Source organism: Platalea leucorodia, assembly GCF_965183815.1.
Source record: "Platalea leucorodia genome assembly, chromosome: 4".
NCBI lineage: Eukaryota > Metazoa > Chordata > Aves > Pelecaniformes > Threskiornithidae > Platalea > Platalea leucorodia.
Genome location: NC_138826.1, coordinates 44364067 through 44385555, shown reverse-complemented (window position 1 = coordinate 44385555; position 21489 = coordinate 44364067). Strand labels below are relative to the sequence as shown.

Here is a 21489-nt window from a genome sequence, read left to right as displayed (position 1 = left end):
TTTATTAAGAACATTGAACATGAACTGGAGAAGTGAAGCCTTTTTGTTTGACTGAAATAAAATCCGGTCCTCAGAAGTAGCTAGTAACATCGGCAGGCTGGCTGCCTGTCTACCCTGCCAAGGGTCAGGCTAAGCAGGAGTTTTATCACACCCAGACTGCTAAGGATAAAATGGTTTAAGGGCAGCCTTCCTCTGCTGATTGTGGTTAGAGATTCTAACCTCCGCCCTTCCTTGCCCCCAAATTATATCAGACCAAACAGCGTTATCAGGGTGCAACCATGGGCAGCTTCCTTTGGGCCTATTCTGATTCAAATCTCAGAGGCCTTCTCTCGCAGGAACAAGGATGTCATTAAAGTGAGATTCAACAGTAAAGACTAGGAAGCTGCCGCCACCTTTCATCCATCTTCTAAGCACTTTCCCTCCTCTCTTTTTCTAACACGGGTCAATAAAGAGCCCATTCCAAAGACCTCTAATGTTTTCCTACCTATACTATTAGGCCTCCTCCCTTGCCCCTACAACTTTCCTGCAACAGTAGGTGCTTTCCACATAGAACAGTCATGTTTGTTTCACTCAAATATTCATGTGAAACTTCTGAAAATAGAAAAGCTGAGACATATAGTTTATATATCTTGCTCTCAGGCATTTGGCTCTAGGGGACACTTACCTCTTCATGCCTTGTGTAATTTCTTTAGGTTTTTTTGCCTGTTTGAAGCAGAGGTGCTTCTGGGAGAGAACTCTGCTCAGGTTTTCACCTTTGGCAATCTGGTTACAAAACTTCTGAATACCACATTTGGTCCTTAAAAAAAAAAACCAAACCTGGAGGGGCTGAAAGGGAAGGACTCAGCCTATAACATAATTCTACCTCTTAGAAAGGAGAAGTAGCATTAAAGGATTACTCTTCAGTTGTTGGAGGGTGTGTTTTTGGTTTTTTTTTAACTGAGGAAGAGAAATACTTGTTTTACAACACCAAAAAAAAAAAATAATCCAAAACCAAAAACAAAGAGCCTGAGGCAGGCAATACAATCCTGCCAGCTTAAACTTTGTCCCATAAGCTCTCCTGAGGATAATGAAGACAGACACAAAAATAACACAAACTGATAAGAGAACAAAAAAAACCCAAAACCCCAGCCCATTTTATGAAGAGCCTTGGCGCTTCTGGAGGCTGCTTTGGATCTGTAAATTATGCCTTAGCACAATGGGGAGACAAACCTAGTGCTGCAGGGTTCCCTAATGCAAGACAATCCCCCTTCCCTTCGATTTTCCCGTCACCTTGTCATAAGTACTCAGGGTAAATCCTCCTCTGGTTCAGAGAGGAGCAAATAGCTGCCGCAACACTTTCTGTCTTCACTCTGCATCTCTACAGGAGAGAGTAAAGGTAAGGCAGCTCCTATTGCCACAGGCCTTCAAGTTTGGTATGCATGCTGGAATGGCTAATAAACCCAGTTCATGAACAGCCTAGGTATTTTTTTTAAGAGTGGAACAGCAGCAGCCCCTTTTGCTCAAATTCTTGTTTGTCCACCTCTGTCACTTGGAATTTATTAGTTCCCCTTCCTAAATGCCCCAAGCACAGCCGCTCCCAATGTCCGTGCGGGGCCGGCTCTTCCTACGCCTCAAGTTCTGGCACAGTGAGATTCAAAACTAGCAGACCTGCTGTAGCAAAAAGGGGTGAGGGTGGTTCCCTTTCAGAAGCCTGCCAAGACAGAATGAGGTCCCCTTCCCGTCTTTATGTAGTATATGGGAGAGGCATATTCAAAATCAGGAAGAAGGAAAGATGTTTCAAGGCCCCAGGTGGGAGTTTTCCTCCCCCTTGTAGCACCATTAAGAGACCAAGACATGGGCTTGTGCATGGCAGTTTCAATCAGTTAAATTCCTTCTCATTCTTCTCGAATGCAAGACCACAGGGGACTGTCCCATTCTTCCCTGCCCCAGCAGGATGCTCCAAAGCTGGCAGCTGCCCTGGGGTCAGAGCAAAAGTGAGACCTCTGGCTTCAGAGCTGTTAGGTCTCCTTCAGGACATTGATCTTGGCACAGATCTTGAGAGCTGGTCCCAGCTTGATGTTCATGGCACTCATGAGGTGTTCCTCCTTCAAAAGCAACAGGGCCTGGCCATCAATTTCCTGTGACCGAAACTCCTCAGCAATCTCCTGGCACCCTGTGAAACCAAAAAACCAGCACTGAGAAACAGATGTGCCCTGGGCACTCCCCTTGTTCCCACTCTTTGGACCCCTGGCAGGTACAGAAAGCAAGCTAGGAATCTAACCAACCCCTCTCCCCACTCCACTGCACAGGCTGCCTGAGGAGTACAACTCATCCGTCTGTATGACCTACTCCAAATCAGAAACAGGTACAGAAGTACAATTAAAGCACTAGGCACCACAGACACCACTTTCTTTCCAGAAGGAGAGCCAAGAAAATTCCCTAGCCTACTGGATCACAGGACTACAGGAGAGGATCTTAACTTCACCTTGCAGCGATGCAATGAACTCGTACACTTCCTCCACACTCCAACGACTGGGATTGGTGGACAGGAAGACTGGGTTGATGCCGTGTAGATCTGGGGTAGGTGGGGCCATACTAGAGTTTGCCAGGTCCCTCTCTCCGTGACTGGCCCTTACTGACAGGGGTCCTGGAGAGGTAGGGGACAAAGCTTCGTCATAGCTGGAGTTATCAGAGCCTCGACTTGAGTCTTCCTGGCCCTACAAGCCCACAGGAAAGAAAGAAAAAAGGTATTCTGTAAGAAATTCACAATAACTGGGTGCAAAACAAGACACTGAGAACAGCAGAAGTTGCCCCAACAGTCTGGGACAACTGTCTCAGGCGGTTGGTCCAGGGGCAGCTGACACAAGAGCTCCCTGATGCCAGAAAGGGGAGGCTTTACTCTCGCCTCCCTTCCTCTCCCTTCTCCCCATCCTCCCCCAGTCCATTCCTCTTCCTCACATCAGCTCTGAAAGCTCATTTGATTCTTCTGTAATCTGATTCAAATCATTCACGTGGAAGAATGCTAATCAAACAGGAAAGTGGATTGTTTTCTACCAAGGCTGTCAGCTGATCTCGCTCACTGACACGCCTGAGACACACGCGGGAGTGAACAGAACAAGTACAAATGTGAATGCGCTTTTTGCAGTCGACGAGCAATTAGAACAGCTCACTGTGCCTTGTGTAACAATTGTGTCAGTGTGCACTTGGCCCGTCCTGTATGACTACATCCACTGTAAGAAAGTGGTACATCCAGCAGCGACAACTTTTACACAGAGATCTGCCTTGACAGAGGCAGACAGGACTATGTCCTTACCCTGTGGCGCTTGCCCTGGATCTTTGTTCGAGCAATTTCAGAGCTGCTGCGCCGTGGTCCCCGTCGGCGCACACGAGCATAGTTAGCTTCCTGGAATTCCTTCATCTTCTTTCTCTGCAGCCGAAACTGATGGCTGCAGCTGACATTGTACCTCAAATGAGTAAAAGCAGAGCAGCAGTTAGGAAACAGCAACTATCTAAACCTACTGCTTCTCCTTGCTCTAGATGGAGATAAAACTCCTCTTTACCATCAAGTTCTGTTCCTTCTCCTTCTAAGACTTCCCCGTGGAAGGAACCAGTCCAGACTTCTGACACAAGCAATATTTGGACACCAGAATCTTGATCTAACACCTGAAGGGTCAATTAAGTCATTCCCCTAAGGGACAAAAGACCTATAACAAGCACTCTGCTATCAATAGGAGGCAGCAATGACTAGTCTAACTTCTCCCCAGGTTTTTTCCCCAGTGCTCCCTCATGTCTTTGTCTAGTACCAGTGCAGCAGACAGCTACCAGTATACATCCGTTTTGTCAGTGAAATGTACATTTGAGTCAAATAGGTTCTTTGGATCCCAAGAACTTCCCCCTTCTCATTTCATTTGCTGAGCAAGTCAGAAATCCCGCTTACACTCAGCACCCCATCTACCTCTCCAGACCTAGAAGCATTCACAAATCATTTAGAGTCCTAAAGGATCTCTATGACCAGTGCATCCCATGCAGGGAGGATCAGATGTACTGAAGCGTTGTACACTACCTAGAGAAGGGGCACATGCCCAGTTCCAGAGAAGGTACAGTCATAGAAAAGGAAGATTATGTCTTGCTATTACCTTTTAGCACAGGTCATGGAACAAAATCTCTTGGAGCCACGGAACTGGGTTGCTGGGGCATACTTCCCACAGTATTCACACTTCAGCAAGTTTGCCTTCTTATCAAGCTCTAGTGAGATACAGAGATACACACCACTTGATGATCTGAACTGAAGCAGATCACACACAATGATTCCCCATTCCACTACCCTTCTTCTGAGCAAACAGATTGCAAGCACTATTCTCTACTGAATCTACTAAGTAGTTAGCTTGGGGAAGAAGCTGGGGAAAGAGAGGCAGAAGCTCCACTAATTAGGACCCTGGGATATTGAACAGAGCAGTTTATTTCTTCTTGTCAGTACCATTTCACTGAATAAGCAAAAAATAGCATATCCCTCATATCCTACAAGGCTGTGGGGGAATCCTCCATCACTGCACTCTCTGCTGTGTCCACACATCCTTCACAGCCTTCAGAGTCATTAGAGACAGGTACAGTTCAGATTCTCCTGCTTACTACTGACGCAGGCTGTGTTAAATCATATTAAGAACAAAAAAAAGTATTGTATTCTGGCACTCAAGAGAAGGCTTGAGTCTCTAAGGAGTTAGCAAGAAGGGAGGAAGGGATACAAGGCCATAATGTATAAAGTTAGTAATACAGTATCAGAGAGCAGAAACTTTCACTAACACTAGCTAGGCTGCTGAAACTCACCCATAGAAGCACTGTCCCCTCCTGGAGAATTGCTGGACAGGTTTTCACTCTGGCCAGAAGGAGCCTCTCCCTGCAGTGGTTTCTCAGATTCTTTCAGCAGCTGGGAACAACCCACCTGGACAGGAAGAGAAAGAGTTGGGCCCGTCAGTAAAGGATTCTCTGTGGCCACCACCCTCTGCAAGGTATATGCCACTCATACCTTTTTACAGCTCAGAAGAATCCTTCTGCCTACTAGGGAAGGAGAGATGCTGAACAAAGTTATTACTCCTTCCTGACTCACAGGCTTGGTGGTTCATTCAAAGATCACCAAGTACTATCTGCCTCGAATATCCTGCAATTCCATGTAACTGCATTTCCCCTTGTTTGCTTTAACTTCACTTGCTGCTTGTTCAAAATGCAGTGCACTAAAAATCAGAGAGAAGAACCTTCTTACAATTCCTGCATAAATTATTGCTCTGGGGACTACTGGAGAAAACAGTTCCCATCACACTTGTTTTACTCCTTCCAACCCATTCTCTTTAATGCCACCACTTAATGCCTTGCTTCATGCATGACACCTCCCTCCTTTCCCTTCCTCGTCACTGTCTGTGTCTCAGGCTAAAAATGCTGACTTGGAACATGGGGAAAGAAACTCCTGTTTAAAGATGGAAGCCCACCACCCTCCCAAGAGGGCTGACCACCCTCCCACCTTCCCCCACAGCAGAGAATCCTTACTGGAAAGGGCTCTGCTCCTTCCTGGATGACAAAGCCCTCAATGATGTGTGTGAGAATCTGGGGCTTGACGATGGCTTGTGGGGGCTTGGAGTCTCCCATCTGACGTGACACCATTGCCAGGTTTGGGGTGGGAGCAGAGGTGGGGGTGACCAATGGTCCTTCACTGGAGGTGGTATTTGGGGTTGCAATGGCAGCAGGATCAGATTTATCTGGAAAGTTAACAGCACAAGAGTCAGTTACCTTTGCTCCATCTACTTCAAACGGAATACAAGATCAGATCATTAGCACGCACAAGCAGAGCTCTCCTTTGTACCTCACCTCCAAGGCCACTCTTCTCTTCCATGTTTTTGGGGCTGTCTGTCACAGGAGAGGACCTGGCAGGCAGGAGTGCAGTGACACTGGGTGACTCCTCCTTCTCCTCCTCTGACTCTGCCTTGCGCTTAACCGCTAAGGTCTGAGACTTGCCCTGCATGAATAAAGAGGAACACATAAGCAGAGAGAGGAGCCCCAAAGCAAAGAACAAGACAGACTGAAGGCAAAAGGAAGATGCATCCTGCTCCATCATACTTTATCTCCAGCCTGGTTCCTTCTCCTGGAAATGCCTCTAGCTTCCTCACAGTACATAACTCTACTTAGGAGCATTTGCCTAGCAGGGAGCAAAACTTCACACATAAACATGAATTGGGCCATTGGTGTAATACCAAGACACTGTGTGAGCCTCAAGAGATTATTCCAGGAAGAAAGAAATGGAATGGCAGTCACCCAGCAGTTTCCAAACAGGCTTTTGGCTAGATCAGATCAGTTTCAATGAAGGAGAGTCAACACAGTAAGGGAAACATGTTGGATGAGAGCAGAATTGTCCCCCCACTCTAGCAACCAGACAAATCCTGTGACACCTCCCTGAAGTAGCAGCCAGAGTTTAGAAAGAGTCTCAACAACTGGCTAAGGATATCCGAGCCGGCAAAGTGCTGTTGTCCCAGGGAGTTAGGCAGGCCCTAACTGGACAATTCAGAACAGCATGGACAAGGCCTGTGGAACATGAGGCATCTTTGTTTTCCTCTGCCTAGCCTGTTGCTAGGGGATCCTCTGAGGCCTAGAGTCAGTGGCCGGTACCGCACACCAAGGGCTCTCTGACCTGGCGGTATCCACACCTAGTGAGGAGAGGGGAGTTCAGTTTTCATGGCCCACTCAGCTCTCATCTGTCTCCTGAGAGAGACAACAAAGAAGCCAGTTATTGTTTGTATTCAGTTTGGTTTGGGGGGGGGGGGGGGGAGGGAGAAGGGGTGAGAAGACACCAGAAGCTGCCCCCATGCCCAGTAGAGCCAGTTCCAGCCGGCTCCAAGATGGACCCACCACTGGCCAAAGTTGAGCCCATCAGCAATGCTGGTAGCACCTCTGGGATAACATTTAAGAAAGGGTAAAAAAATACCGCGCAACAGCAGCTGGGAGGGAGGAGTGAGAATATGTGACAGAAACAGCCCTGCAAACACCAAAGTCAGTGAAGACAGAGGAGGAGGAGGTGCTCCAGGCACCAGAGCAGAGATTCCCCTGCAGCCTACAGTGAAGACCATGGTGAGGCAGGCTGTCCCCCTGCAGCCCATGGAGGACCCCACACCAGAGAAGAGGGATGCCCGAAGGAGGCTGCGACCCTGTGGGCCCGCACTGGAGCAGGCTCCTGGCAGCACCTGTGGCCCCATAGAGAGAGGAACTCATGCTGGAGCAGGCTTGCTGGCACAACTTGTGACCCCACGGGGGACCCACGCTCGAGCAGTCTGTTCCTGAAGGACTGCATCGCATGGAAGAGACCCACACTGGAGCAGATCGTGAAGAACTGCAGCCTGCAGGAAGAACCCACGTTGGAGAAGTTAATGAAGGCTGTATCCCATGGGAGGGGTCTCACGCTGCAGCAAGGGAAAAGCATGAGAAGGAAGGAGCGGCAGAGACAAAACGTTATGGACTGACCACAATCCCCTTTCCCCATCCTTCTACAGCACTCAGTGGGAGGAGGTAGAAAAGTCAGGAGCGAAGCTGAGCCCCTGAAGAAGGGGGGGAGGTGTTTTTTAGATTTGTTCTTATTTCTCATTATCCTACTCTGATTAATTGGCAATAAATTAAATTAATTTCCCTAAATTGAGCTTGTTTTGCCCATGACGGTAATTGGTAAGTGATCTTCCTGTCCTCATCTCGACCCATGGGCTTTTCATTGTATATTTCTCCACCTGTCCTGTTGTAAAGGAGTGATAGAGCAGCTTGGTGGTCACCTGGCAGCCAGCCAATGTCAACCCACCACATTGTTAAATGTGATATTTAGTATGGGATGTGGACACCTAGCCCATTTGGGGCAGGGTCTAAGTCTCATCTATTTGCTTCAGGCAAGCCTTTGAATGATAGTGTGGAAGAGAAATGCTTGTATTCAGTAACCCCAAGGTTTGGATTGGAATTAATGTTTTTGAGAGGAAAAAGTCTCCACATCCCTTTACCCAAACCCCTTACCCATTCCATCCCACTGACCTGGGCCTGGACTGCGATTGGTGTCCTAGGAATGAACAAAGAGAATCCATATGCTATTCTCCTTCTCAATGGTATCACTTACTGGCAACTGGACAGACTGCATGTAGAATGCTGCTGGCATCTGAGCCACAACTGGAGAGGAGGCTGGGCTCTTCACCATGTGGGCTGTGCCTTGAACTTGTGCCAAATTGACCCCTGTGGTGAGAGGAGGAGCTTCCTGTGAGGATGCTGGAGCTGAAGATGATGACGGGGAAGCAGCATGGGCTTGGGAAACAGGCTGGACCACGGCTGGCATTCCCCGGGATGTCGGCACTGCTGCAGCAATCTGAGCCAAACCCAGTGCTTGGGCTTGGCCTGAGCCCTGCTGCCGAGTGCCCACCACCTGCACTGGGATGTGTGGTGGAGGCTGCTGTGTTGCTGACATTTTGGCAGGCCCAAGCTGAGGTGGTTTGATGGGGGTGACCAGAGATTTTGACTGAATCGGAACAGGCGACTTGGTGGCTGGCTGGCAAGGACTGTCCTGCTGGAGCTGCACAGGCTGTGGCTGGGACTGCAGCATAGGTTGTACCACAAGGGTCTGAGCCTGCTGCTGGTTTTGAGGTGGAGCCTGCTGCTGCGGAGGTTGAGCTTGCTGCTGCTGTTGGGTCAGAGATGGTGCTTGCTGCTGCTGCTGCTGTTGGGCCAGCTGAAGATGGGTGGCTGTGTGGAGGAGCTGGGACTGGCGGTGCTGGAACTGCTGCTGGTGATGAATGGCGATCTGCTGCTGGATCACCACCTGCTTCTGCAGGTGGATCTGCTGCTGCTGCTGGATCAGTGAGTGTGGCTGGATCTGTGTATACGTGGCTATACAAACAGTGGGAAAAGAGAGCACAAAAGTTAGCCACAGTGCAGTTGGGAACAACAATAACAAAAAAAAAGCAGGCAGCCACTGCACTGGTTCGAGTCATTAAGCTCCAAAATGACTGACAGCTTACTGGCAGAGGACATGAGGGACTAAATCAACTTCTCTTCCTAATAGAGAGGGATAACCCCTAGAGACAAGCCTCCGGGAGCCCAGAAGCTGCGAGGCATGTTGGAAAACCTCTCACCACTGGGCTTTCAAATGGCACTCTTGTGAAAGCCCAGTGGGCTCAAAGAGAAGGAACAGGTCTGCACTTACCTGAGCTGATCAACGTCTGGCTGGGTGCTGGTGTAGCAGTCCTGGTCAGGTTCATGCCCACCGTTTGCTGTCCACCGCTGTCCGTTTCGCCCTTCTTTGTGGCTGCATTCTCTGTCTCCGTCTGGCTTCCCTGGCTGACAGTCACAGCCTGGGCAGCTGCTACTGGTAATGGCTGAACCACCCCTGTGCCTTTCCTTTGGCAGCTGCCAGCGGCACCTGCTGAGGAGGTCTGGCTCAATCCTGTTGAAGTCTGGCTCCCACCACTTGCCACCACAGCCCCGGAGACACCATTGCTGCCTGCTGCTCCCTGGCTCAAGTTGAGGGACTGGCCTGCGCTGGCGGAGGAGGCCTGCGCCACTGCCAAGGTCTGGCCCGTGCTGGTGGCCTGTGGCAAGCCTGAAGCCTGGGAGCTTCCTGGCAGAGCTGCCTTCTGAGCAGAGCCTTGGAGCTGGGCGTTAGTGGCCGAGGCCTGCTGGCTCCTCACAGCCAAGTTCTGCACCTAGAAACACATACACGAAACAGAATCTGTTTGCTTTACGTATGTTACTTGCTGGAAGTTTGGCAGAGAACGCATCAGCAACACGCTCTACTGGAATGCAGGCTAAGTCAATGCTTCACGTCTCACGTGGGGAGCTGGCTAAGGCTGCAGGGCAAAGCTCAGGCGCGGCCCTCCCCAGGAAACACATTATCCTCAACTCCCTCCTGCCCCATCTCTGATGGAAGTTAAAGATCTCGTGGCACTTTCTGAACAGCATGTGAGGACACCGCCATTCTCTGAGGCATGGGACAGCCTTCAGACCTGCCTGCCGTGCCTTTGCATTGGTAGGACCCAGTTTATCATGGCTCTAAAACCGCTGAGATACCCCTTTAAAGACCAGTCATTCCTTTTCAATTTCTGTGCCACCTGCCTCCTCTCCCTGTGCGGGGCTTTCCACTCAGCAGGCCCACAGATCTACTCGTAGCCTGCAGCTCTTCCGATTTCACCAGTTCCTCTGCATTTTGGTGCTGCTATCCTCTGTATTTACTCATCCTCCAAATGCAGTGTTACCTTCAAGTTTGATCATGGCTGACCTTCCTTCAAAGAAAGTGCTCCAGACAAGAAAAATATGAAGTAACTGGAAATCCCAAGAATGACTGGGATAGGACAAGGAAAATTGCCATGGCAGCTCCCTGACCTGGAGAATTACTTAGAGATGAATGCAGGAGCTAAGACCTTGTGGCCTCTTTGGTCTTTGGCATCTTTACAACAACAAACCAACTGGGTGAAGGAATACTACTGCTGGCAAAGACTCTTCATTGCAGAGTGACTGAAAACTGGACATAGAACTCAACAATTCTCTTCACACAAGGACAATTGAGAAATCGTCCAAAATTGGTCCAGCCTGTGGCTCACCCCAGAAATTTGAAGCAGAAATGAATCCCATCTCTGGAGGCAAAAAGCAAAAAAATGGCAGCAAGACAGCAGAATCTCCTGCCTGCACAGGGACACAGGCTGGGGATAAAACAGAGCTAATCTGCTACACAGGGATGGCTGCAGACAAAGACCAGAGTGTGGGGGGACGGAGAGCAGGGGAAAGGGAGGACTCTGGGAGGGGGTGTCACTGACCTGGTCCGTGTCTGCATGGACCCCAGGAGACTGAGTGGGCGGTACCTCCTGCTGAACAGCGGCCACAGCCCCGTTGGGCATCAGGATGAGTTGGGAGGCAAGAGGCACATTGCGGCCCAAGGTCCGGTTTACCTGCAACAGGTTCCCCAGCTGTGGCTGTTGAGGGAGGGTCAGGTGATGTGGAATGAAAGGAACGGAGGGGAAGAGAGAAGACAGACAGCGAACCACAAGCAAACAGATTACAAAGCAACACTGGGCTGCAATGTCACACATTGCAAAACCCCCAACCCTCCCTGCACTGTAAAACTGAACATAACCCTCAGGAGCAGGAAACTGGGAACAGTTTCCTTATGGAAACAAGCACTCTTCTATCAAACATGGGCCTAGGCCAACTCCCACAGCCTGCCCAAGGCTGGCTAAAAGACTGGGGTATCATTGAATTTTCAGATGTATATCCGGAACTGCTTGAGAAACAGTGATAAAAGACATACATCCAAGACCAGGGTTGCTTGACAAGAAGGGGATTACAATCTGTATCTAAAGTCAACTGAGACACAGAAAATATTTGTCAGGTAGGTAGCCAAACCCCAGACTGACTATATAGCCAAGCCTAATGTTTTCTATTTAGCAGCACTTCAAAGCGATTAAAAGGATGACATATTTGTTCATGTTGATTTATGTTTCTACGCTTACTTGAATTCTGACTTATGTCCCTGAGCTCAGCAGTGGTAGAAGAGAGTAATTTACCATATATCTGTTCCAGCATTGAACCAGAAGAGTAGCTTTATTTCTGTGAGCTATGTTCAAAGTCTAGGGCATATATTTCACATTTACACTCTAGTGAGAAGTGCCATGGGATCTTTAACATCTATGCAGAGCAGAGACAAACATAGTTCTTAATGATCTCACCTCAGCCACACATTACAAAGCTCATCTACCCTCAAAAGCTGAGCCCAGAGTCAAACTTGTGGTTTCAGGCACAAGAGCTTCCCCATCTGAATTTAAAATATAGTGCATCATCCTTAAAGCTAGAATTAGTCCAAAAGTGTTGGTAATCCCAAGCAGCAAAACACTGAAGTGGCTAGGAAGTGGGGTTCATGGTCAGGACACATTTTGCATACACATCTCTTACCCGGAGATACATCTGGGCTTGTGACTGGTTGAGAGGTGGTGAGGTGGTATTCCCAAGGAGCACAGACTGCGTCAGGGTTGTGGCGCTGGGGGAACTCACGCTCTGTGAACGACTGATCAGCTGAGCAGCTGATGTGGTGGCTAGGTTGATCTTAAAACAGAGAAAAGCCCCAAATCATATATGAAGAGACGGAGGCAAAGAAATAAGTACAAATTCACTTACTGGGGTAGAGCCAGAACAGACGTTTTACAGTTTTCTTCCTGTATCCCACAGGGAACCAAGAAGAAAAAAGTTCTTGTCTTAGAGGGCTTGTCTTAGACACTATGCAATCTAAACTAGCCAAAGCCCTGGCTGCTAACCTCATTTGTATGCTGAGCCTGAGTATCACTGTTAGCATGAAACTGCAATAAGAGATCCAAAAGAAATACATCATTTTCTCCAGCCTCTCAAGCAAAGGAAAAACACCCACAAAATAATCTCTACCCAATTCATCTACTCTCTGAACAAATCCCAGCTCCTCAATACTCACTACAAAACCAGACTTCCTCTCATTCAACAAACTACTTCTCTGCCCAAGAAAAAAAGAGCATTCCCTTTCAAGCTGCTCATAACTCCTTCTCCTTGTTAGAAGTCCTGATCCTTTTCTAATCCATGACAACATATCCCCAAAGCCTCAACAAAGAGAGATCAGTGTCTACCTTTCCAGCTAAGAGGCCTCTCCCACTCCTTCTCTGGTCTCCTCAACCCCCACCAATAATGATAGCACCCCAAATCCTCAAAGTTGTCTGCATCTTGGGATTCCCAGCATTCTTAGAAGCTGTGTTTCCCTGGCTGACTGCCTTCCTAAAAGACAAAGAGAAAGAACAAGGCACGGGGTGGGAGGGAGGCTTTGCTATGTGTGTGAGGGAGCGGTTACTTACAGAGGCCTGGGTGGTGGTGGACTGTTGCGGGGTGCTGGTGTTGGGGGAGCTGGCCTGTCTACTGGCTGCAATTGTAGCCTGCAAGAGAGATTGACAGGGAAATGAGTACCTGGAACAAACTTTTCAATCCAGCCCAAATATTTGGCTTTGTCAGGACACCTAGTCCCATCATCATCTTCTTCCATTCCTGAGAACAGGAGCACAATCTAACCACTACAAATATCTGCTGTGCCCTACAAATCAGGTGCAGCAACTCAGCAAGATGTCTCCTCTTCCCCAACCCTTTCAGTCCTATACACTACCCAAGGCAGCAGACAACAGACCCTTACGGTGCATGACCTCCAGTCCTTCCACCCACGGGTACATACCCTACTGTTGCCCCAGCTTGCCATTCTACACACTGCAACCCTCATCCTGATGTTACAATCCACTGTTAATACGCAGATGTTCCCTGCAATATTAGCAATTTGCTGGGCTAGTTAGACAGTTTAGTAACAACGCAATGATAGCACTCCAAGTAACCAATTTCAGATTACAGCACATACGGTTCATGGAGGAATGCAAATATTGTTAGATTTCCCGCCTCCCTCCCCCCCATGATCCCACGGGAATTCTACTGTATGAGTTTAGTTTACAGCTTTAGTTCAGTTAGAGCTTAGTTTTATAACTAAGATTTGTGCGAAACTGGTGAGAGTATTCTATTCCCTCTATACTATAAAACTGCAGGTAGGGATTTTGGACTAACAGCCAAGGAGAACAGCTACTGATGGAGATATTATTACACAGACAGAACTGTATTCACATCACACACAATCCATCTTTAACGGATGATAAAGTCTGGTAGGTGAGCAAAGTTGCTAAAGAAAAAAAAATAAATCACTCAACAGTTATGCATCATCAAATATCTCAATTTGTATAAACATATTTCAATTAAAGAAACACTCTCCTGGCTGGACAAGATCTACCCCAGATCCCTCTTACTAGAAACTGGTAAAGAAAACATTGGCTACTAAGTTTCAAGACAGAAAATTCAGAGGATACCACCTGAAATTTCACGCACACAAGACCATGTTTATTCTCAGAGAAGTAACAATCCATGGTTCACTTTAATACAGTTTTTAAACACTACTGCATCCACTGCTGATTTAACCACCCATCTTTTATTTAAAGAAGGTGCAGGGGCTAGTCATAGGCCTCTGAAGTGCAAGTTTCCTTATGGGGATGCCAAATTTTACCTTCCCCTGCTCGGTACCTGAAAACCAAATGAATCTTTGCATCAGGCTTCCAGTTTACTAGCTGTTTGTATTAGCTTTAAACAATGTGTTTAGGGACTCATTGTCTCATCACGGATCAGGATGACCTCGGTGCACAAGTCACTGTATAAAGAGAGAATCTCTGGATCTTCCCCAGAGAACGATCCAATTCCTCTCCTTCTGTCCATTGGCAACTCACCTGCTGGACAGCAGCCAGGCTGTGGAGCTGGGCACTGTTAAGCTGCTGCTGGAGCATAAATTGATGAAAGTACTGGGCTGCATTGGGCTGTCTCTGGAGTGCCTGCAGGGCCTAGAGAAAGAGGAAAACCCAATTGTCAAAAATAGCGTGCCCTTGAAATGTGATTAGAGAGAGCAATGAGGAAATAAATAACAGCCATAAGACCAGCCCTAGACCCCACGAAAAAAGCAAAGTCACTAGATTAGCACATCAAAATACATAGTACAGCTACAAATTTGGTAACAGACTGAATCACGAGTGTATTCCAGGACAGCGGGAAGCACACTTGCAAGACTTCAATAAACTCCAGGAATTTGGGGATATGCGTGCTCAAGCAGGCAGACAAGTGTTACAGTATAGTATGTGTATGGAGGACATACACTATACGGAGGAACTGGGATGATAAACTGAATGACTTGCTCTAGAACAGCAGGCTAAAAATCAATCTATTGGATCACAGTACAGATTAAATCTAAGAGGCTGGACACTGGAGGAGTAACCGATAAAACATGAAGCATAATATCAGGCTACAGGAACTAAACATCGGGCCTAGCACAAGAATTTCTAAATCTGAAAACACGACAGTCTGCTTCAAGCGTGCTCCCACCTTGACACACAACAACTCGGAGGAACACAGAAGGGCTCACCACCACCTTCCACGGATGCACATGCCATCCCAGAACACAACCATGTCTCACCTGTACTGCCTGTCGCTCATAGAGAGACATCTGCGATATCTGAGGACGGGTGCTTCCTCCAGAACTGGAGCTCCCGCTGGTGGAGCTGGAGTTCTGCTCACTTTCAGTCTCCATGGTGACAGGATCCCAGGAGCTCAGGCTGAGACCGACTCCAGATCTACATCGAGAGAATTGGAAACTAAGTCAGGCTTGAGAAAGAACCAAACCGCATTTCACTGCATTACACAGCTTTTTTACTGGAGTATCCCAGTACCAGGCTCCTTGCACAGCTTTGCTACATCACAAGGGACCAGGGATGCCGGGGTTCTGAAATAACCCAGAAATTATACTCGCGGTTTAAGTCTTTCATTACCACAGTCAGAAATGCTATGCACACATTCTCATATTTTTATTGCCATACTACAGTTAGGAACTACAGCATCCTGAACTCTCAAAAAGGCAGCAGAGTGAAGGAGCAGCTGCAGCTCATTCAGGCAATCCTTTGGTTACAGACCTGATCACCTCTCCTTCAAGAGAGGCTAGTGAACCGGCAACTTCTGATCCTCTCTTCCTCCAGTCCCGCAAGAGGTGTAATTACCCCACAACTCCGCTGCCCTACTGCAGATACACCAACTCGGCACCTCCTTCTCCCAGTTTAGCCCCCAGCCCTCGACTGTTTCTTTCTTTCTCTGATCACATGGACTTTCCAGCTACTTGTTGCTCCTGCGAGATCATAACTTGAATATTAGACGGGAAGCTGGTATCTGTGGTAGTCAGTTGCTTTCAGGAGGAACAGAGACAGAAGCAGAGTAGATGAAGGGTTCACTGGCAACACTTGTGAGGGGAAAACTGCTAAAGAGGTCATACAGAGCCAGAGAGATCTTCCAGCAGCAGAAAGATGAGTTGCAGTGAACCGCAAGACTGAGAAAGAACTGGAGAAGGCTTTCATCAGCCAAGAAGAAGAGAAGCGAGACTGAAGAGAGTGCTTAGCAGAAGAGTAACACCTTGGGATGATCAGGGAGTTTCCTGCAGCAAGAAACATGGCCTACACAGGGAGTAACAGTAGGAGGGGTTAGAGTCAGAATTGCACTGAAAAAAAACTGACTTTTTAGAAGGATATCATTCCATGTAAGATTAAAAAAAAAACTTCTGATAGTATCATTGACAGCCTGTTTGTTTCCAAAACACCAGCTGGCTCCCCTGCAAGGTATCCGAGAGACCGCTAAATGAGACCCCTAGGCTTCCAGGATCCCACAGCACCAGCACAGTCCCTGTATCTAGACCTTTTCGAATCCAGAGATTTTGAGTTTCACAGCCTTCACCAAACATAACTTTTTCCAGGTGAGTAAACAAACAGACCAGCGCAGCAGAAAAGAAGGTGCTACAATAGCCGTGACCAGAAAACTTTTTAAATTCTGGAATGGTGTTAAGGGCAGCAGATGACTTTAAAGTAGGGCAACATCCTGCAGAGGATGGCTGACTAGATCAGGGAACTGCTGCTCCAAACCTGCTCCTCAAAATCTGGAAAATTCTATCATTGACAAGCAGATAGCTGCTGCTCCAGTCCTGTCTTCCCCCCCGCATCTTTACCTCTGCCCTCAAGTCCTGCCCAGGCATCTCCCTCCTAATCCAACGCTGGCTTCCTGCACTCCTTCAGCAGTGGCCATAGGTAATTCTGCCCTGCGGTCATCTTCTCAACTGAGACACACCCCCTCCTAACTGGACACTACTGTCTTCAGGCACAATTCTATTACAGCTATAAACAGTTTGTCAATAAGCCTATCTAGAATATAAAAGCTCTGGAGAAGACAATTGCCTTAAAGATCTTTCCCAGGAGGCAGCACCACAAAAAGTAAATGAAGCCTGAAAATAAATAAATAGAGAAGCGAGAGAATAGATACTTTCTGGAAAAAAAAAAAAAAAACCACCTGTGGTAGATAAATGAAGTACTTTAGGATTAAAATGCAAGTCAGAGTAAAGCTACACACATTACACCAAGTTATCTAGTAGCTCAGCTACCATTAGGAGACAATTTCTGTTCCCTTGCCCATCCTTAACCTCCCCGTGCAGGTTCCTCCCAGCATTTACCTCGCTTCTGGTGCTTACTAGATCAACTTGTTAACTTTGCAGAAAAGCTACCCTAAACATCATTTTCTGCCAGATCAACAAGTTGAATTAGCTCGCTTGTGATGCCACAAGTGCCAGTGAGAGAGAAAAGAAGGTAACTAAGGTTCAGCTTAGCTGTAGCACATACCCTTACCCTCAACAGCTGCACCAGAAGGAGAAACCTGGCTCCTGACTTGGTAATCATCTGCTCCACCAGTCTGCATTTCCTCAGTAAACAGCACCACTGATTCTTAAGATTTCCAGCACTTTTGAGAGTTTTGCATTGATCTGGATCTTAAAATCAAGTCCTAGCACAAACGGAATCCTACTGAAACACCTCTGAGATGGGAGGCATCAAAAAATTTTGGTCTCTCTGTAGGCATAAGGCCTTTTGGGGGCACGGATAGGGAAGCATACTCTCCCTTTGCAGAAAGGTGGTAAGAATTTTAGGTCACTCACAGCAAACAGGGTTATCCAGCAAAACCCTTTCCAAACACAAAAGTGAAAAGGCACAACATTTCCCTAGGCAAGTTCATCTAAAGTTGCAGGTCCACATTAGCGTAATCGGATCCAAACACAGGCTATTCCCACACAAAATAGCACAGCTACACCCTTTCCCCTCCTCCAAGCGCATCTTCCAGCACCCTCCTCTTACAAAAATCTAGTGATCGCTGGGCTATCAGATCACTTGACTCAGCTAGCTGCTCCATGAGATGGATAACCTACTAAAAATGATTAAACCATGGGTTTTCCAAAAGATTGAGTTAATCAACTCACCTTGCAAGCATGATCGGTAGTTCCCAAGGAAAAAAAAGGGGGCAAAAAACAGAGTAACAATATGGAAAATTAATTACTGGAAATTAATCTTTGAACAACAGCTAGAACTGCACCCCTAAAAGGCAGACACGGAAGGATACAAAAGCTTATTAACGCCATGGCAGGAATGACAGCACAGCAGAAAGGAAGGGAAGAAGAGAGAAAACGAGCTCACGGAGCAGTACAAGCATGAGAACTTGGGCCCGTCCAGAGCCCGACCCACACTGCTGATCTCAGCACACTCCAGGGACGCCACAGGTGGCCCACCTACAAGTTCCTGACCTTTCTCAGGTGCAAGAGCAGAAGGGGCAGGCCAAACATCTACCCTAGTCACCGAGCACACCAGGTAGGAGGTAGAAAAGTTTTACCGGCTCACCCCATCCATTCCCCCAGCACGCGGCTGCTGCCCGTACAACATTTTCCAACCTTACAACTGGTTTTGTCGCTTCATCCGTGAGAAGCTAAGCTAGTGAGCAAGTAAGATGTGCACAGGCTTGCCCACAGCTTTTGGGGAGGCAAACTAGCAGCCGGGACCCCAGCGCACTCCCCGATCCGCGACCGTAGCTCTTCCCCAACGCAGCCTCCCAGCCAGGCGAGCAGAGGCGTGAAGCCGCCGGGACGCCTTAACTCTGCTCCGGCTGCTGGGGGCGCGGCCGCAGGCGCGGCTCCCCCGCACCGCGGGACCCCCGCACCACCTGCTCCCCGCCCCGCCGCCCGCCGGGCCGGGCCCGCGGGGAAGCCCCGCCAGGCGGGGCAGCGCCCCCCGGGCCCGCCGGCAACTCCGGCAGCCAAGTTCAGCCGGCGGGGAGCGTGCGGGCGCCCTGCCCGCCCTGCCACACGGCTGTGCCGTGCACGCAGCCCCGCCGCGGCGGGAGGCGGGGACCCGCCGCAGGATGCCCGCCGCGGGCAGCCAAAGAAAGGCGCGTGTTTCACGCCCGGCCACCGGCGGGGGGAGCGGCGGCGGCGGCGGCTGCCCGGGGAGGCGGGAGCGGGGCTGCGAGGGGGGCAGTTGTTCCCGGCCGCTGCTCCCGGGGCCGGGCCGGGCAGACAATGGCTGCTCCGCCGCCGCTGTCAACTTCCAGCCCGCCCCGGCCCCGGGGAACTCTCCCCGCCGCGGCCGCCCGCGCCCCGGGCCCGGCCTCACCTGCAGCCGCCGCGGCACCGCTCCGCTCCGCTCCCGCGGCGGCGGCACCGCCCCCCGCCCCGCCGGGAGCCCCCGCGCCCGCCCGAGGGACCCGCGCTGCCGGCGCTACCGGAGCCCCCGGGCCGCCGCCGCCGCCGCCTGACACGCCCCCCGCGCGCGGGCAGCCAGGCCGGGCCCCGGCCGGGCGGGGCGGGGCGGGGCGGCGCCCGGGGGCCCCGTTGTTGGGGGAGGGCGGGGCCGGGGGCGTTACCTCGCGGCGGCTGCCGGCGGGCCCGGCCCGGCCGCGGCCTGGCAGGGCAGGGCAGGGCAGGGCAGCCCCGGGGGGCCTGGCGCGGCCGCGCGGGGCGGGGCGGGGCGGCGGGGGCGCGACCCACACGCGCGCGCCGCGCCCCGGCCGGTTCCGCCCCCCCTTTTTTTTCTTTTTTTTCTTTTTTTCTTTTTTTTTTTTTTTTTAAATCTTGGCCTCTGGGGCTCTCTGCCGCTCCGTCACTTCCTCCCTCGAGGCGCTTCCGGGCACGTGACGCCCTTCCCCGGGCGCCGCTTGCCGTTGCCCTGGTGACGGCAGCCGGGGCCTGGCGGGGCGCGGGTTCAGGCCCGCCGGGGCCGGGGCCGGGGCCTCGCCTGGGGCCCGGGCCTCTCCTGGGGCCCGCCCCGCTGACCCGCCTGGCCCTGGCGGGGAGGGGGGCTCCGCACCGCGGTCGGGGCCTCCTGCAGGGGAAGGGGACCGAGGCATCGAGGTCCTGGTAAGCGTCCCAGCCTGGCTGTACTCCCGGCCATTCAGAGCAGATGTCCTCTGTGCTGGGACAGGCTTTGCGGTCGGTCCTTCCGGAGACTGGTTAACCTTGTTAAACATTAGTAGTTTTATGTAGAATGTAAAATGTTTGTCTTGGTACCTGGAATAAGCTTTGATGAGCAAACAGGCCACAGCGGTAATAACGGCGCTGGGGAGGTCTTCTGTCCAGGGCATGCAGAGCACATGTAGAGGTGCACAGGGGAAACCTGCAGAAACAGGGCAAAGAAACCACAGCGCCAGAGCTCGCTGGCAAGTTTTAGAAGAGAAGCTGCACTGTGCAGGCATGTGGGCCTCGCTTCCCTTCATTACTCTCAGAGAGCATTAGTTCTTCTGTCTGTTGCCTGGCTTAGGGAAAGAGTGGTCAATCAGGTTAAACATACCCATTTTTAACAATAGTGCTGTAGTCAGCATGACTGTTTCAAAGAAAACGAGAAATGCCCTGCTGGGTCAGACCAGTGGCTCACCTTGATGAGAGCTGGTGAGTTTCCTTTAAGGATGACGGCTTGTGCACCAAGGGCGGGTGGGAAGAAACAAAAGACAAGGAGAAACAAATTATAGAATCGTTTAGGTTGGAAAAGACCTTTAAGATCATCAAGTCCAACCTTTAATTAGTATCCATTTAGGCCCTGAAAGTCCTGAGACAAAGTTCTGTCTCGGCTAGAAGAAGATACAGAGGTGCCTAGATGACACCATCACTGCCTTGTCCTTACTAAATCATGAACAGTCTCTGGCAGCAGCAATGTGGTGGTGTTGCTGCTATTCCCACTCCCTGCACTCATATAATTTTCAACCCTGATTTTCTTCTTCTAATTTTTCTTTTGTGTTCTGTTTAATAAGTCTGATATCAGTGCCTTCAGCTAACAGGCAGAAAAGCAGTTGAGAGCAATGACTTAAATGGTCTGATATGGCTATAAGTTTACTGGGACTTACAGTGTATGCTGTGTTTGTCTTTTGCCAGAAATGAAGCTGCAAGAAAGAGCATGCTCCATCTACATGTACAAGGTGCAGAAGCTCAAGCACTGCTGAGGCTATGAGCATCATAAGTGCTCCTGCAAATGACGTGTTTGAACTTTGTGTTGCAAGAACATTGCATCTGGCTCAGTAATAGAATCATAGAATGGTTTAGGTTAGAAAAGACCTTTAAAATCATCAAGTCCAACCGTTAACCTAGCACTGCAAGTCCACCACTAAACCATGTCCCGAAGCACCACATCTACCTATCCTTTAAATACCTCCAGGGATGGGGACTCAACCACTTCCCTGGGCAGCCTGTTCCAGGGCCTGCCTACCCTTTCGGTGAAGAAGTTTTTCCTGATATCCAACCTAAACCTCCTCTGGTGCAACTTGAGGCCATTTCCTCTGGTCCTATTGCTTGCTGCTTGGGAGAAGAGACCGACCCCCACCTGGCTACAACCTCCTTTCAGGCAGTTGTAGAGAGCAATAAGGTCTCCCCTCAGCCTCCTCTTCTCCAGGCTAAACAACCCCAGCTCCCTCAGCCGCTTCTAATAGGACTCGTTCTCTAGACCCTTCACCAGCTTTATTTGCCGCCTTTGGACACGCTCCAGCACGTGAATTGATAGTCATTCATAATGTCCAGCACATAATGAATGTGCTGGG

The 21489-nt window shown here is 49.8% G+C and overlaps 1 protein-coding gene across 3 annotated transcripts; it reads right to left on the bottom strand.

Moving 5' to 3' along the window:
- Positions 1 to 36: 36 nt before the first annotated feature.
- PHC1 (polyhomeotic homolog 1) lies at positions 37 to 19151 on the bottom strand. 3 transcript variants are annotated; one of them, XM_082310672.1, is made up of 15 exons: positions 19080 to 19151; positions 15035 to 15191; positions 14298 to 14408; positions 12846 to 12923; positions 11926 to 12075; positions 10794 to 10949; positions 9188 to 9686; positions 8111 to 8871; positions 5836 to 5983; positions 5518 to 5726; positions 4804 to 4918; positions 4116 to 4224; positions 3293 to 3443; positions 2465 to 2696; positions 37 to 2152 (listed from the first exon to the last, which is right to left on the bottom strand). In XM_082310672.1, the coding sequence occupies exons 2-15, from the start codon at positions 15146 to 15148 to the stop codon at positions 1998 to 2000; spliced, it is 2988 nt and encodes a 995-aa protein (XP_082166798.1). In that variant the 5' UTR covers positions 15149 to 15191; positions 19080 to 19151; the 3' UTR covers positions 37 to 1997. The 3 variants fall into 3 exon arrangements, with proteins under 3 accessions (XP_082166798.1, XP_082166799.1, XP_082166800.1); XM_082310673.1 differs by having other exon boundaries at positions 10794 to 10925; XM_082310674.1 differs by lacking the exon at positions 10794 to 10949.
- Positions 19152 to 21489: the final 2338 nt, after the last annotated feature.